Source organism: Ambystoma mexicanum, chromosome 5q, assembly GCF_040938575.1.
Source record: "Ambystoma mexicanum isolate Mex_15411 chromosome 5q, UKY_AmexF1_1, whole genome shotgun sequence".
NCBI classification, from domain to species: Eukaryota; Metazoa; Chordata; class Amphibia; order Caudata; family Ambystomatidae; genus Ambystoma; species Ambystoma mexicanum.
The window spans coordinates 1,308,553,917-1,308,569,832 of record NC_090933.1 but is presented as its reverse complement, the minus strand read 5'-3'; the positions used below and the strand labels follow the sequence as shown (position 1 = coordinate 1,308,569,832).

At 46.0% G+C, this 15,916-nt stretch overlaps 1 protein-coding gene across 1 annotated transcript in view; it reads left to right on the top strand.

Annotated features, from left to right (window-relative positions):
- Positions 1–15,916, top strand: part of DGAT1 (diacylglycerol O-acyltransferase 1) — a 1,493,476-nt gene that overhangs the window by 315,430 nt on the left and 1,162,130 nt on the right. The window contains exon 3 of the mRNA XM_069621909.1: positions 12,360–12,400. Within this exon, the coding sequence (XP_069478010.1) occupies positions 12,360–12,400 (41 nt within the window). The remainder of the gene's footprint in view (positions 1–12,359; positions 12,401–15,916) is intronic.

Below are 15,916 nucleotides of genomic sequence, written 5' to 3'. Positions count from 1 at the left end.
TTTTAGCGCACGTGCCTGGCGCAGTCAATCACACGCGGACACTCTGCGTCAGCCGCTTGCGACACTTTTCTGAGAAATTCTATGAATTACCCTGTAAGTCTCAACAGGGAGTTATTGTCAAATTTCGCCGTTTACATGCCAATTCACTATTCAGGTTTTCACATATTTCTGAAGTGGGATGAACTTCAATTATCGCCGGCTGCCCTTATTTTATCCTTTTTTGCCACTTCAGATTTTGAGGCAGTTTCTGAGTTTGATCAAGTTATTAAATATTAATTTGCTAAAGGCTTTTTGTTTTTTAGCAGGAGTACTTAATTTTCCATTCCATAGATTCATTTTTCCTGGCACACAGCTCTTAGACACAGCCGAACTTATTTTGTAGGGTTAGCTATTAGGAATTCATAGCAGCGCTCAATGACTTAAACCTGCCTCAGCGATACTTAAGTCTTTAAACAGATCAGCCCAAGCAGTTTAAAAGCCTCTTGAACGGGGTCCACCCTGTTGAAGAGGCTTTCAGACACTGAGTTGATTTTATTGTACTTCCTTGATCTACAGTCAGAATGATAAAGGCAGTTTGGCGATCAGGCAAACCAGCAACCCTGCTTTCCAATTACAAAACAGGTCCTCACGTAACACTCAGATGTCATAAGATCAACCGTTGCTATTAATATAGGTAAAAGATCCAATTTTACAATTTACGCCCAGATGGAACCATCCTTGCTTATATAGCAGTTTATTTCTTTTTAAAAGTGCATTCACCAGTTTTGTCTGATAATGCAATACAATAAAACGTAATTGATTCAAATCTAAAAACTCCCCTTGAAAAATGACCTGATATTGTAGACCTCCCTGATGGTATTAGTGAGAATATAGAGACAACAGATGAGCTGTTCAAGCAAATTGTTATCTCCTTTAAAGTTTCTCTCTATACATATCTTTAATTCAGTCACATGACCACTCTTTCTTTGTTTGCCAGGCAAGGTTAAAAGTTTCACCCCTTGGGTCCAACCTTTCCTGCTTTCACTCTTGTAGATGTATAAGCCTAGAGTTGGTGATATTGGCACTGCACAGACCACCTCCTAATTTAATATGGAGCTTGCTGTTGTGATTCCACATTGCTTCATACCAGGTTTGACTGCTGTGAGTGCTGTAAGTGGAGCCCGCAAAGTAGAAGAGCTGCCGGAGCATAGATCGACTGTGAAGGAGAATCCGAGACCCCATCCGTTAACTAGATCTGTGGAGCAATAGAATTAGTATTTGTCCTGGAGCTGATGCTGGGGGAAGCAACATGGACCTCCAGCAGCCCTATTTAGCCCCTGGACTTGACAGCTAGGAGTGGGCCGGTTGGTGAGGACTAAGGCGGTAGGCAACGCCCCAGCACCAGCTGGTTCCCAAATTGTTCTGTATATGTGAAGGATTTTAGCATTGCATCATGGTTATTGGTGCACTTGTTTGTAGTATGATGGTAACGAAAGAACAATGTCAGTGCCAAACTAACAGTGCATACAAGGAGTCACAATGGCACACGTAGTGTAAGGCAGATTTCTTTTAATAAACAGTTCCCCATACGGAAAAGGGCAGAATTTGATGGAGTGGGTAGGAATGCCTAGGAGACGTAACTTACTGAAGGCGAGAGAACTCTACTTCAATGCATAGCACCCCATGCTGACCTGAATATAAAAATTGGTAATACAGGACAGGCAGACAAGGCTGTAGACAAGCTTGAGTATTTGGCAGTCGGAGTGCTTAGTATGGAACAAAAAAGGGATACGTTGAAAATGATGGTTGATGTACTTGAGCTGCATAGAAAAATCTGATGTGAACATAGATGGACACATTTAAGGTGTGCTGTGTTGAGCATGCCGAAGCTAAATGCCAGGAAAGAAATTGATACCTAATGGCTTAAAGCGCTACAAAGCCAAGACTCCCATAAACAACCCTCTCCAGGAGCGGGGTACATGTTGCCTTTACTTCAGTAATAGGAACAGCAGCAGGATACAAGAAATAATTTAAGATGACCCACCCCCCCTAAAAAAACTTATTTCAACTATGGCACTTACCTCAGTGCCTCTTTGTCCATGCTCACCCTCTAAATCCTTTATTATTTGTTAGTCCCCAACACTCTTTTGATCCCTGATCCAATTCTGATTGGCAAATGCCAGTCGCCATCCCAGTCAAGTCAATCGTTTGATGTCTTTGGAGGAAACCAGTTAAGTCAAAATGCCAATACAAGTATTTGCTACACTTACATGCAAGGCAGTGTCTATGACCCTCCATTAGTACATTCTCACAAGGTCTGAGAAGTGAAGGTGCGCTGCTCATCTGGAGGTGCCCAAGGGCTGCATAGTCTCCCTGCTTAGTTACTCCCATTGTGGGCTAAGGCAGTGCCTGTGCTTTTTGAACTCTGACCGGAGTGTCTTACCAAGGACCGTATGCCAGTCTAATGGCCTGGAGGTCCTGCATTTGTGGAACTTTGAAGGCACAGCTCTGAATTTGTAGGGAAGGGCGTTCCAATGGGGATATGAGGGAGGAATGGCAACAAGTGTCCTTTGTGTTGAAGAGTGAAAATCCGAATATCCCCTCCCTCCTGATGGAGCCCCGAACTGGAAGAAGCACCCTTGACTGAAAAACTATCACCTATCAGAGGTTGCACCCAGTCCCACTGCAAACTCATCACAACAGACCTCCAGCCATCCGCCCGATCAACCCCACGATGGCAAGAGCCCTAGCCAACGCAACCAATGGGCGCCAAGACCGAGCTGGAGACTGTTATATGGACCAACTCATTGATGTCCCCGCAATCCATGTTGCAGGTCGTTAGAGATTTCATGATGACATAGCCGCATTGGACAGGAAGCACACGTACAATAGACACGATCAGGACATTCATACACCAATCTACACGAACATCTGTGTACAGTTCTGAGCTAGAGGACAGTGACACATATTCAGTCCGCATGTTTATTATTTTTCACGCAGGCTATCGCCCTGCAGAAACGCAAGATGCCAGAAGAGCTTGTGTATATGCTTGTAGATGCTACTCGTCATTTACTCTATAGATGGACAGGAGCACTCAAGGGACCTAATCACCCATTGCATATGCTTAACCCTTGAATAATCCTATTGGAAGAATGACCAGAATGTAGGTAGGCCTCGGATCAATCCAGCACACAACTCCTTTTTGCAGGGATCTCGACGCTGCAAGCTGCTGAGCGAGCAGAATCGCCCTGGCAAGGACTGCTACCGCGAAGGCCGTAATGTTGCAAGTGACCTTCCTTGCCCACGGTGCCACGACGAGCCAAGCACACCAAGCTAAAATTCAAATCAAAGTAATTTGACTTCCCTAGCTGTCTCCTCACACGTGATCCGGCCGACCTAACATGATGCCAAGACCTGGGAGCTGAGAAGCTGGAGCCATCCCACATCTGAGACTGGGATGGGATAAGTTCCTTCTTAGCTAACAGAAGCATGAAGGTTTTTCCCCCCTCTAGCCTCAGCTGAACCTGCATCGGTCCTTTGCGGAGTCCCCCAAGGATCCTGCGTCTCTCCTACATTATACAATGGGCCTCATTACACGGACAGCGGTAACCATGGCGCTCTTAGCGGCATGGTTGCCGCCGATATTTTACTGACTCCGCCTTGGTGAATGGGGAATTACCGCCCCATTCAAGGTTGGCGGGGCGGTAATTCCCCATTCACCAAGGCCCTTCCCCATTCCCATTGAGCCCCTACAGGGCCCCTACAGGGCTCAATGGGAATGGGGAAGGAGCAAATAACGGTACTACCATTAGCTAAGGGATTACCGCCACCGGTGCCTTTACTGGTACCAGTAATCCCTTAGCGCCATCCGTGTAATGAGGCCCAATGTGTTTACCAAGCCTCTCTTTGACATACTTGACTATCTGGGTGTCTCATATGCCAACTATGCTGATGACACCCAGATACTCATACCTATCTCAGGTGACTTTGCTATGGATACAAAGGCACTTAATGATATCTACAGTATCATCCGGGCTTGGATTGCTCATCACTGGCTCTGCCTCAACGATGAGAAAACGGAGCTACTCATCCTTGGTTTGCACTTCAAACTAGCTAAACTTGACCCAACATATAAATCATTCACGATAGACGGCAATATCATTAAAGTGTCGAATGTAGCTAAAACTCCAGGCATTTATCTTGACGCCACACTATCGCTAACCAGACAAACCAATGCTGTAGCATCTGCCTCAGCCTATACCTGTAAACTCATTACAGCCTGCAGACCCTTCCTAAACACTGAACATTGCATCATTTTAGCCAGAACACTAATCGTGGCAAAAATTGACTACTGCAACGCCCTCTACTTAGGGACTAGCCAGAAAAACATTGACAAACTACAGGTTACTCAAAACAATGCCATCAGGGCTGCCCTCAACATCCCTAGAAGATCCCACATTTCAGACATCAGACGTAACTTCCACTGGCTACCTGTCGTGCAGCGAATTGCGCTCAAAACCTTAGCCTTAACCTACAAGGCCCAGAATAATCTGGCACCAGCCTATCTGACCAGCAGGTTCTCACAGCATGTTATGCACAGACCTCTGAGATCAGCCTATGTCCACACACACTCCATTCCTATATTTAAGCTTCAATCCGTGGGGGGATCTAACTTCCCAATCCTCGCAGCCAAACTATGGAACACCACCCCCTCCACACTCGGGTCAGAACTTATGTTCCACTCCTTCAAAACTAACACCAAACGCTGGTTTCATAAACTTGATGAGCCGACTACACCCTCATCATAGGTGCCACCGCAGCACTCGAGCATTTCTTCCCTTTGTCTAACGCCTATATATCCCCTCTTCCTCTCTCTTTTTACAACCTTTACTTAGCCTCTAGCCTCCGCTATATGCTGGAGTAACTTGGTGTAAATTGCTTTGCTTTGTCAATATCTGTATCACTGCAAGTTACATTGCTTTTTCTCTGTAAGACTGCTCCTCGAGGGGAACACGTTATGTCTGACTGTAACCGCCTTCCTGTAACTATGCGCCCAGATTCCTCAGGGCAAGGATGCGCTTTACAAATAAATACAAATGCCTTGCCACAATCCACCTACAAAATGCGCTGGGACTGGACTGCTCTCATGGCATTAGCAACGACTTCATTTGTTACTCTGTCACATAGTTATATCTTGTTGATACATAGTATACAAGAGCAGGTGTCTTGCGGGCTGGGGACAACATTGGTCCCAGGCTTGGAGGGGGGGGTGGGGGGAATCTGCAGCCTGACCAATCAGCACACCGGGGGACGGAGGCTGGTGGCTGGAATCTCAAGCCAATCAGTGGTTCTAATGGAGCAATTGTCAGGGATGACCCAAGTGTACTACCTGACAGCGTGCCCACCAATAACGCAGCAACACATCTCTATACTGGACCTACCACTCTGGGAGCCAACCCAGGGTAGCATTGGGTTCGGGGAAGGATTTTGGTAAGCGACGACAATTGTGACGTCACAAGTGTACAAAAAGTGCATGCGAGCCGGAAATTAGCTAGACTTGCTCGGATGAAACTTGATGCCTAGTATGTTGTCCCAGCTCGTTTGAGATAATAAAACTGTAGTTAACCTTTGGTCCTTGTGTGGACCTCGACTTCTTTGGGACATTGGAGGGAGTTGGGGGGCCCTCTGTGAGTTTGCGCCCCTCTGTGAGTTTGTGGTCCGCAGACCCCAGGTACGGCTCTGCTGACCCCCAAAGTCCCCCCCCTAACAGTGTTTCAAGTGTGTAGAATCTTACGGATCCCTCACTGAATCACTGCCTAAAGTCTCCTCCCACATGGCCAGGGGAAAGGCAGACCCTTCCGGATCCTAACCCTGCGGGGGTGGTGAGGAGAGTCTGTGGGATGAGAGTAATTTTCCTCTGGAAGGAAGAATATTCCCAAGATACCTAAAGAGTTATCGGCTTATTGTCAAACCCTCATGTTAAATCTAGAGATGTGTACCTTAATGTTGTGAAGGCTGAGCTAACTTCACCAAAAGAAAGATCCTTTTGGGTATCCCAAACTAAACCCCTTTCTCAAACCCAAGGGTACAGTGTAAAGGGATAGGGAAATGTCTTTAAAAAACTACCACAGCTAATTCTCATAGTCCATCTCTTAACAACTTTAAGGGAATTAAACCTACCCTTGAAAGAAACTTAAATGTTGAAAAAACGAACTTTGTTGAAGGAAACTATAGGTGCTAGAATTCCAGAAGGACCGACGAGGAAGAGGGCTGAAGAGGCATGCAGTTGTTAGTCAGGCAGTTGGGCCTAACAGCCCACACCTGAAGGACTGTGGGAGGCATAAACCCTCCCCCATCAGGTATAGGCGGGAGTGAAAGGATCTGGAACGTTGGTTGGAGTGCAGGCTGCAGCAGTGGAAGCCGAAGGAATGCATGAGGCTGGCACACCAAGCAGTAGTGGGAGAACAAGAGGGACACCGGGACATGGAAACAGCAGATTTCACTTGCATGTTCTGAGAGAGTCCGGTCCTCCCAAACTCTGAAGTGCAGAGGTTGCTCAGCGGAAGATGTGGAGAAGAATGTGTTTTCCCCATGTATGCCTGATTGCCAATCTGCTGGCGTGCCGGAGACTGAGGCAAGAAGCAGTTGGCAAGCTGAGGGTCTCCGGAGTAGAAGACTCTAAATGAGTGGTTGGACCGGAGACACCTGTTCAGGTGAAGGGTGCAGGCCCAGTCCCTTCACCAGCGAGCCAGAAGCAGCAGTAGTCGAAAGCAGTGCGACCTGCAGAGCAAGTGTTTAAGAAGCCAGTCAGTGAAGCACAGCGTTCTAAAACATTGCGCAAGCCTTGCGAGTAATGGTAACCAGCTCCTTAGCCACTCCCATTAGACTTGAACAGAGTTGAAGTTGATTGCTGTATTGAAAATTCTTTGAACAATGGAATTGTAACACATGCGTATAAAGTGAAAAGCTTCTTGTTCTTGTAAGAAACTAACGCTACTAACATCCATTGTTCCCACTATTCAGAAACTATTACTGTTCCAAGAATGGTTGCATGTCCATAATTAAGGGGAGGGGAATGCTGATACGGCCATTTCCAAACATTTAACTTTAAGGATCCAAGAGTTACAATCTTTATTATGGGAAAATTACATTAAAAAATGGTCACGTGTGCCGTATTGTGATTCCCTAAGGAGGCTTGAACTCTATCCTGTTCTTCTACGGGAATACAATTACATGTCCACCTTTTAAAGCACAAAGTATATCAAAGAGTGGTCACGTGTGCCGAGTTGTAGTTTTTATCGAAGATTGAACCTTACGCTTTGTTAAAAAGTGACGTTCCTTGCATTACACTGTTAGGCAGAATCCTGTGCAGTGCCCTTAGGGACCACTACACACAATTAAGACTACAAGTGGTAATACAAGTTCACCTTTGGTACAAGCCTGTACTACACTGTTAAAGTGGTGGCCGTAGCGGAGCAGCCAGACTTATCTCAAGAACAAATGAGCAGTAGTAGAGATTACACAAAGGACTACAATTACTATGACTCGAGCAAACACTGACTCAAGGTTTTTGGTTAAAAAGTAAAAGTACCTTTTATTTTCAACCATCTGTTCACAAAACACTTCTATTAAATTAAAACCACACTTCAAATACACTACACACAACCAATTCCCCTTGTGCAGAACAATTCAAGGTAAGTACCTTTTGGTTTTGACAGACCGGTGTTGTGAAACAAAGATGGTACTGAGGGTACAGATTTGGTCACTTTTTGACTGTAATGACAGTTCGGTCTTACTAAAGTTAAGCGTACCCGCGGGAAGAAATGTTAACCTGAGTTAAAACACACTTAGCACACGAATCAACACAAGAGTTGGGGATAAAAATCATAGGCAATACTTTTGTCAAGGCAGATAGAATCCGGGGACGCTTTCCTACAAGTGAAAAAGTCAATAGGCCTGCGCCAGTGTCAAGTAGAACAGGGTTCCTGTTGCTGAGGATCACACGGATAGTACAGTTCACAATTCGAGATTGCCAGGAGTACTTGGATATTGTCAGAGGAAGCAAAAGTTATACGAATGAAGGAAGACCAGGGCAAGCCTTGGGTGAGGAAAGAGTAAGCCCCCCCACCCCCCCCCAATTCCTCGAAGTTGGACACAGTACCTTATTCAAAGTGAAGAGCTGGTGCTATGGCAGTTGTTCCTGGTAGTTCCTGCAGACTCACAGTTCCTGGACCTTCAGTCGTGGAGACAAGGACGACGTCTGGAGCAATCTGCACTACCCAGAGATGACGCCAGCAACAGCAGCGGTGAATAAAAGGTGCGCTCCTTTAAAACAGGAGAGGCTCTACAGGTGGCTCTCTGGACCACTACAGCAGTGTGCAGCGATTTCGACCAAGAAGAGGATCCTCTGCCTGTGGAAGGTGAGCTGGTTGATCCCACCATGCTCAAGGGAAGAAGACTCCGGACTGGATCTTCTCTTGTCGTTGAAGGGTAGATGGCTCAGGACTGCAGCAGGGCTTTACCGGGACTCTGTAGTTGCAGCAGCAGTGTTCTTCTTCTTCTTCTCTTCAGTACCTTGCAGCTCCAGTGGCGATTCTGACTTTCAGCCCAAGAGTCCTGCCTTTTATGCGAAAATCCACCATTCACACAGCCTGGCTGTCAATCACACAGCAGGGGTGTTGTCCGGCCTGGACAACCCCTCCAGCCAATGGACACAAAGTGCGACTTGAGTTTCCAAGGAAATCCTGTGCAGGGGGTGACTACACCCCTCCATCACATTCAGCCCACCTAGACACCCATGCACCAAAAGGAGGGCTACTTCAGAGAAGCCCGCCAAAAGACGGTGAACAAAGAAGGCAAACCTGGTTTGCTGTGCAAAGTAAAACACAAGAAGGACTTTAACAAAAAGAAATGGAGCCAAAAGAAAGAGTATTTGGTCAAGTGGGTTTATAGTCCAGGCTAATATAATGGCACAGAACAGTACCACGTTTATATAGTATGATCGCGGTTGAAAGGTTAGGGTAGATACCACTGCCACCAGCCAAGTCTAAATGTTAAAAGAGCAAAACAAAGCTCAGAGGCACAGACAAAAAGGATAGGAATTAACCCTTTCCAGTACTCCATGTAAGATGGGGTGTACTGGGTCTGCAGTTTTAAAATGACTACATAAAGTAAATGGCAACTTTACCTGTTTCTGGGGGACAGTAGCCAGCCCCAGAAAAATGGAGTGAAGAGGGAGAGAGGGGGAGGGGAAGAGAGGGAGAGAGGGACCACACAAACAGTACAAATACACATGGCAAAACACATGTAAGAGTGGGGGGGGGGAAAAGGCTCACACTCTTACCATGAAGAAAAATAAACTCCAGAAATCCAGCAAAGCTGCTGGGGGACTCACTAGGTGAGGGAAATAAGCCATAGAATGAGAATTCTCCCTAACATACACAATAGAAGAGAACACACATTTCCACAGCCAAGAGGTTCCCATACTAATTGTGAAGTCAACAATCAAAAGCCCTAAGATACAAGTGTGATAGCTGGGAGAACGGCGAAGGTGACTGCTTGTAAAGACTATTTTGAAGCAGGATCTACCTGTAATTCCCCAAACTGTGGAGGTATGAGAGGAGTCTTGAAGGCAAACCCAGGTTGTCATTGTGGCAGTTAGACAAGAGAGGCAAAGGGGATGCCTCTTTGAAGAAAGCAATCAAAAGGAAGAGTGCCTAGTCTGTCTAAGGAAGAGGTTGAAGTACTTCAAAAAATGTATCTTGTCAAAGTCTGTCTAGGTCGTTGATACTGAAGCTGTGGCAGTAGTCCAAAGTATTGAAACTCAAGAGGTATATCTGGTTGTCAGTAGATGCTAAATTGCAGTTGTGGAAACCAAGGTAAAATACTGTGGGACAAAGGTGACTGTTCACATGGTAAAGCAAGTAGAAATATAGTTGTTGAAGCAAAAGTAGCAGTACTAAGTCGGTATCCTGACAAATATACCTTTTTGAGTGTTGAAACTATAATTCAAGGAATCCTAGCTGTTTGTCAATGCTACACAGTTCTTGATAGTGTGGATATTTCATTTTCTTTTGAACTGTGGCAAATCTTCCCATAGGAGTGACGAAGCGTTGTGGCCATGATTACTATTGGGGCTGTTTTGCTAGAAGTGAAAAGTGGATAACTTCACCCAGAAAAGATTTGTTGCCAGTGGAACTTTTATTGATCAACTTTCACGTTACAACATCAAGAACTGAGTTAAGACATTTTCTTTCTTTGAACATTTGCCAAAGTGACGTTGAATCCTTGGGAAGGGTAATCTCCCAGGACATTAGGTCATCTAGGAAATATGGATATTGTGCTTGTCATGTTGAATTGCCATACCTTTTGCTTTGTGTTTGTTGTTTTTAGTGTGAGGGCCAGTCATCCGTTGTTAGTGTAGTCCCCTAGCTTTTAGAATAGGCAGGGAATTCCTCAGCAGAGCAGGGACACCAAAGCATTTTGATCTACTTTATTTAACAATAAAATGGCATATTTCGAAAGATCTTAAAACAGTTGTCCACCTCGCATTACTGACCCCTCACACAATGCAGTACAAATCAAACTTCAATTGCTACCTCGCCTAATACTGGCTTGCTCAGGCCCATTCCTTGCGGAAGGAGACTTCAGTACCTCATCATGCTCACTCCTTGCTCAAGTGCAGACTGGCCAGCCAGCGTATTCTGGTGACACTGTGGTTGTCCGTATTGCTCATGAATCAAACTCTACTTGCATATAGCACTTCGCTCTTCCGCCTCCAACTCCCTCAGGGTCAGCCGCTTCTCCAAGCAACGAGTTGAGGGAAGATCTCTCTCCGCAGCAGGGGCCTCCCTCTGGAACAGCCTTCCTGCCTCCCTGAAACTTGAGGAGAACCATCTCCGGTTCTGGAAGCACCTCAAAACCTTCCTCTTTGCTTCTGCTTTCTCACTCCCTCTCCCCTGCTAAATCACTGAAACTGTACTTAATCAGCAACTGGGCCACTCACCAATCTCGGTCCTTGGCCCAGCCACTCTCCCCTGCACTGCCTTCCTGGCAACCTCTGCACTGCGGGACTGTCTCTGTATCCCTACAGCCCCCCTTCCCAGCACTTGTCTGCACTTGCCACCAGCTGGCCCTTATTTATCTTGTTCATTACTAACCCTGTACTGCACTTTCCCCTCTCCCTTTTCCCCTTGCACTTTTCCCATCCCCCCCTACCCATGCACTTGCGCGATCTGAATGACACCTGGCCTAGTAGGATCGTTGTCTGTCTCCCCTTGTTCCCCCCTCCCTGCCTCGTAGCGCCTTGAAACACTTGTGTATAAGCACGTTACAAATGCCATGTATCATATCATATATCATAATCATATCTCCCACCTTTGTTCCATGTACCCATAAAGTAGCAAGTGCTACTTTATTAAGCATGTCGGGGTCTAAATGCAAGTCTTCATTCTTGGTCCCCACACTAATACAGTTGTGGGCAATGCAGCGCCAATGTTCACACATTAGCTCATTCCTGCAAGGAATGAGCGTCGTTGGTACGCCATCCAATAAGGGGTTTGCTCAGAGGTTCCTGAAGCACCCCTTCCTCAAGGAAATTGCAGCCTCTGCTCATCGACTCCCATCAAGAGCTCAGGGAGGGCGAAAGATGGCTGCACCTGCTCTTTAACCTTGGACTGAGTGCCCTAACAAGAGCCCCATCCTATTCTGTGTGCCTGGAGGAGGTACATTTGTTGATCTCAGAAGGGACAGCTCTTAATGGGTGGGAGACTCGCTGCCAGGGCTGAGATGATATGGGGCAAGGAGGGCGGATTGGTAACACATGTCCTTTGTGAAGGAAAGAATTGCCAAACTCCCCGCAGATGCTGGTTTGGTGATTCTGTCCTTCACAAAGGAAACTTGTGGAGGGTGCCATCTTTAAGATTAGTTTAGTCCCTACACCTCAAACTGTATGCATTGGTGATGCAATTTGCTTCTGTCACTACAGCTTAGAGAGGTGCATTTTTAATTTTCTTTCAGGCAGATCTACAATGTGTAATGAAAGAGTTATAGCCCTGGTTGGCGCTTTTGCACTTTTGAATAAAGAAATCTATCACAATATATTTTGAGTCCACTTAAATTTTAATATATTTTTTTCCAATAAGTCAAAAAGTGCTGTTCAGGTCACAATGTTTTTGCAGTTCATGCTTAATTTAGCCTGATAGTTGTAATTGACCAATGATTAGTTCATAAATGACTTGTGGGTTAATTGTTCCTTCCATTTGGAGAGAGCTTTTTGTTTCAATCTAAATTTAAATTTCAATGCTTATTTAGTTTGTGATTTCTTTACTCCTGCAGTCCGATTTGTTGCATTGTTTAAGCTTGTTCATTTGTTTTTGCAGGTTTTGAGCAACGCCAGATTGTGTCTAGAAAACCTCATAAAGTAAGTGATGTGTGTGGCATTTCTTTCTCTGAAGTGTTGCCAATGTGGAAAATACAATGCGGTTCATATTGACGTTTGTTTAAATGGCTATACTTTCAGAAGGGTGCTAACTGTGTCTAGTGATGTCTGTGCTATAGCGATGTCTGTTAATAGGTACAAGCTGTAAAAGAGGTGTGCTAGCTCCGTTTAATGGCCAATAAAAGACCAGCAGGTAACCGGTCCATATCACGGTAGGGACCAGGAAGGCCGCCACTTAAGTGGTACGACCCTTGGAAGTAGAATATAGGCTCACTCCAAGCTCCCGCTTGGACACTGCCACACATGGACACATGGGGAAACTGAGTGCCCGCTAATGATGTCCTCCCTCATGAGAAATGTAGAAAGGTATTCAGTTTTCTCATGATATAAGGTGAAATGGCTTGTGGGACTAAATCCCCAATCATCCACATGTAACCACCACCATGATTGAATTGGCTTTGAGGAAGGCCTGGTGCTTTGGGTCACTACTGCAGATCCATTGCCGGATCGACTTGGAAGCAATTGCACTTCGGGTGCATAAGCCCTGGCAAGGATAACAAATCGGAGCCTGATGACCACACAACAGAGAACACGAGACAGAAAGAAGACCTGTGGCCTGCACGCAAAGGATGATCGCAAGCGAGCAGTCTTACACTTGCCGTTTTCAGCACAGATGCTGGTGCGCCTATCCACCATCGCACTACTGCCACCTCCAAAATGGCAGACCAGCTTTTTGGGACCTTGGTCCCTGTGGCTGAGACGGAATTAAACCTTTGTGCAAGTACAGAAAATGATGCTAAATTTACTGAAGGAACAAACTCATGGGGTGGAGGTAGAACCTTTCAGTACACCAATCACAAAACCTCACACTAAAAGGGACAGACCAATAAGAATGCCTAAGGCAAGAAATCCATAAGAGGACTTGCTGCTGAGATCACTTTCCAAAAAGGTCGAGCTGAGGCTATCAAAGTTCCTAGACAGTCGTTTGCATGACTCTGCTGGGTGCTGATACCATGGGTGCCTATTTAGAAAATGGAATGGACATTGGGCCCTTCACTGAACTTTCTTAACTTTCACTGTTTCCTTAGAATATCCCTTTTTGGACTTGAACCACATACATTGTGTTCCTCCAAACCGTCATGGCTGCAAGTAAACAAAGGTGTTGAAACATTGTGTTCTATGGTATCCATGCTGTGGCAGTAAGAATATGGGCTATTTAAAATGCCTTCAGGCCATACAATTTTCGTACTGTATGGAAAAATCTTGGTTTGCATTCAAGTCGTGGAGTTGACTATTGAACAATTTTATTTTTCTGATCTTTTTATTCACATTTCTTTTAATGACAACATACAATAACTTCACCCAACAGTGCCCTCCTTCCCAAGCCCATATTTCAATTCCCTCGAACAGGTGCATACATTGCTACGGTAGATACCCAGATTCGTGCTAAACAATGGTATAACATGGTTAACACAGGTGTTCCAATAACAATTGCGGGGATATGCATGATGCTGCTTGTTACAGATTGTATCGTCCCATCTAAGACAGGTCAATATTAGCTGGTGCCCTTGGTATGGTGGCGGGCATAGAGGCATCGTCCATATTGAGGAGGTAAGAGCGAAACAGAGCCCAGTAGTCTAAGAATCTAGATCCAGGGGTGGGGGGGTGAGGACCTGTACGATGTTCAGATTTTCAGCGTGTGGATCCATTGCTGCAGAGATGGAGGTTTAGCCCTCTTCCATGTTTTATCACTGTCCTTGCAACCCCTGAGGCTATGGCAAGGGGCTTCTTTCGGCCTTTTCGGGACATCAAAAAAGCTAGTAGCCAAGCTATTGGGGTATCACATCGACAATCCAGGACCCTCCTACCCATGGTTTTCATACACCCACTCCCAGAACGTTCATCTATAACGACATTCCCATGTGTATATAATCAGCAGGATCGAAATGGCATCTGGGACAGGCGGAGGGTCTTTCTGGGTAGTATCTAAAGTCTGGCTGGGGGAGTAATGGGATTGGTGTATGAATTTAAAATGTCAGGCGGAACCTGGAGTTAAGAGATCTTTCGGGTCATCTTACAAGTCACCTGCCACTGGGGCTATGTGGGTGGTGTATACAATACCTTGTCCCATCTAGCCTTAAACAATCCCGAAGATGTAGGTCGCATGGATTTTACAAGTTTATATATTGCACGAACCACCGCGCTAATTGTAGGGGATTGGTCACAAACTGGGCCAGTGCAGTGTGGGGAGGTGCCCGGGTGAACCCGTCCCAGACGCCACAAAGTATCTCTCTTAATCTAAAGTATAGCAGCATTGTAATGCGGGTCCAAGGGCCACGCTCTTCCTATTGAATAAACTCACCCCCCATGAAGGAAATCGCCCAGGGAGATTTCTCAAAGTGCGTTTTGAATATTTGCTCATGGGTAAGTGGGAGCCCATGAACTGCGTACAAAGCAAAGTTGGCATGATACACTGCTCACTTATTGGTGCTGGAGGTGACCTGATCCCATGCCCTACGGGTGACGTCAATAGGTTGGGAGTCAGGGGGGGTTCATAGGAGTCCCCCATAGCATACCCTTTAAATCGTCTGGGCGAGCAGGGACTCTCTTCAGTTCTGTTGACCTACGGCATACTAAAGTGTATCCAATGTGACCCTCGCCTGTCCCCTGGCCCATATTAACTTCATTAGTAGATATTGGGTGCATTTACAGAACCAGGCGGGGGACCAGTGGAACATTAAAAAGATATAGCATCTTGGGAACCAATATAATTTTGGCTAGTGCTAAATGTGCGGCTTGTGATGGGCCGAGGCTGACCCAGATAGCGACCCTGCACTCAAGATGTTCAAGGGCTGCAAGGTAATTGTCCTTAAATAGATTGAGAAGTAGCGACTCTTGTGCCCAGATACCACATTCCTGCCCCCCCCCCCCACTGGAATCTGTGCCCACATCGGTCGGGAGTGCTGTAGATGTTATATGTAGATGTTATAGGAAGAATTTCAGATTTGCACCAGTTAATTTGCAGACCCGAGAAACAAGCCCCCGATTTAAACCACCACCCCCCCCCCCCCCCTGAACAGTGCAATTTTCTGCACTAGGGGTTGCACATTTGTATAGAACAGGATATTGTCCGCATAGAGGGAAATAATTGAATGTGAAAGTCTGCACCACTCTGATCGTGGAACTCTCGAATAAGGAATTTTGTTATTAGTATTTCGCTGACAGGGGTCTATAGGACACGCACCTAGTGGGATCCGGCTTTAGGAGAAGAGGAGCAACCTCTGTTCGGGTGAATTCGGGGAGTAGTCCCGCAGCCAAAGAGGCTTCATACATCCGGCAGAGGTGTGGAGTAAGGACGGCGGCATACTACTTATAGAATTCAGCAGAGATGCCAGCTTGGCCGGGAGCTTTACCACTATGGTCTTCCACTGTTGGTGGTGCATTCATCAACTCGACATGAGCTGGGTCTAACCACCCCAGAGGAGTGACTCGATCAAA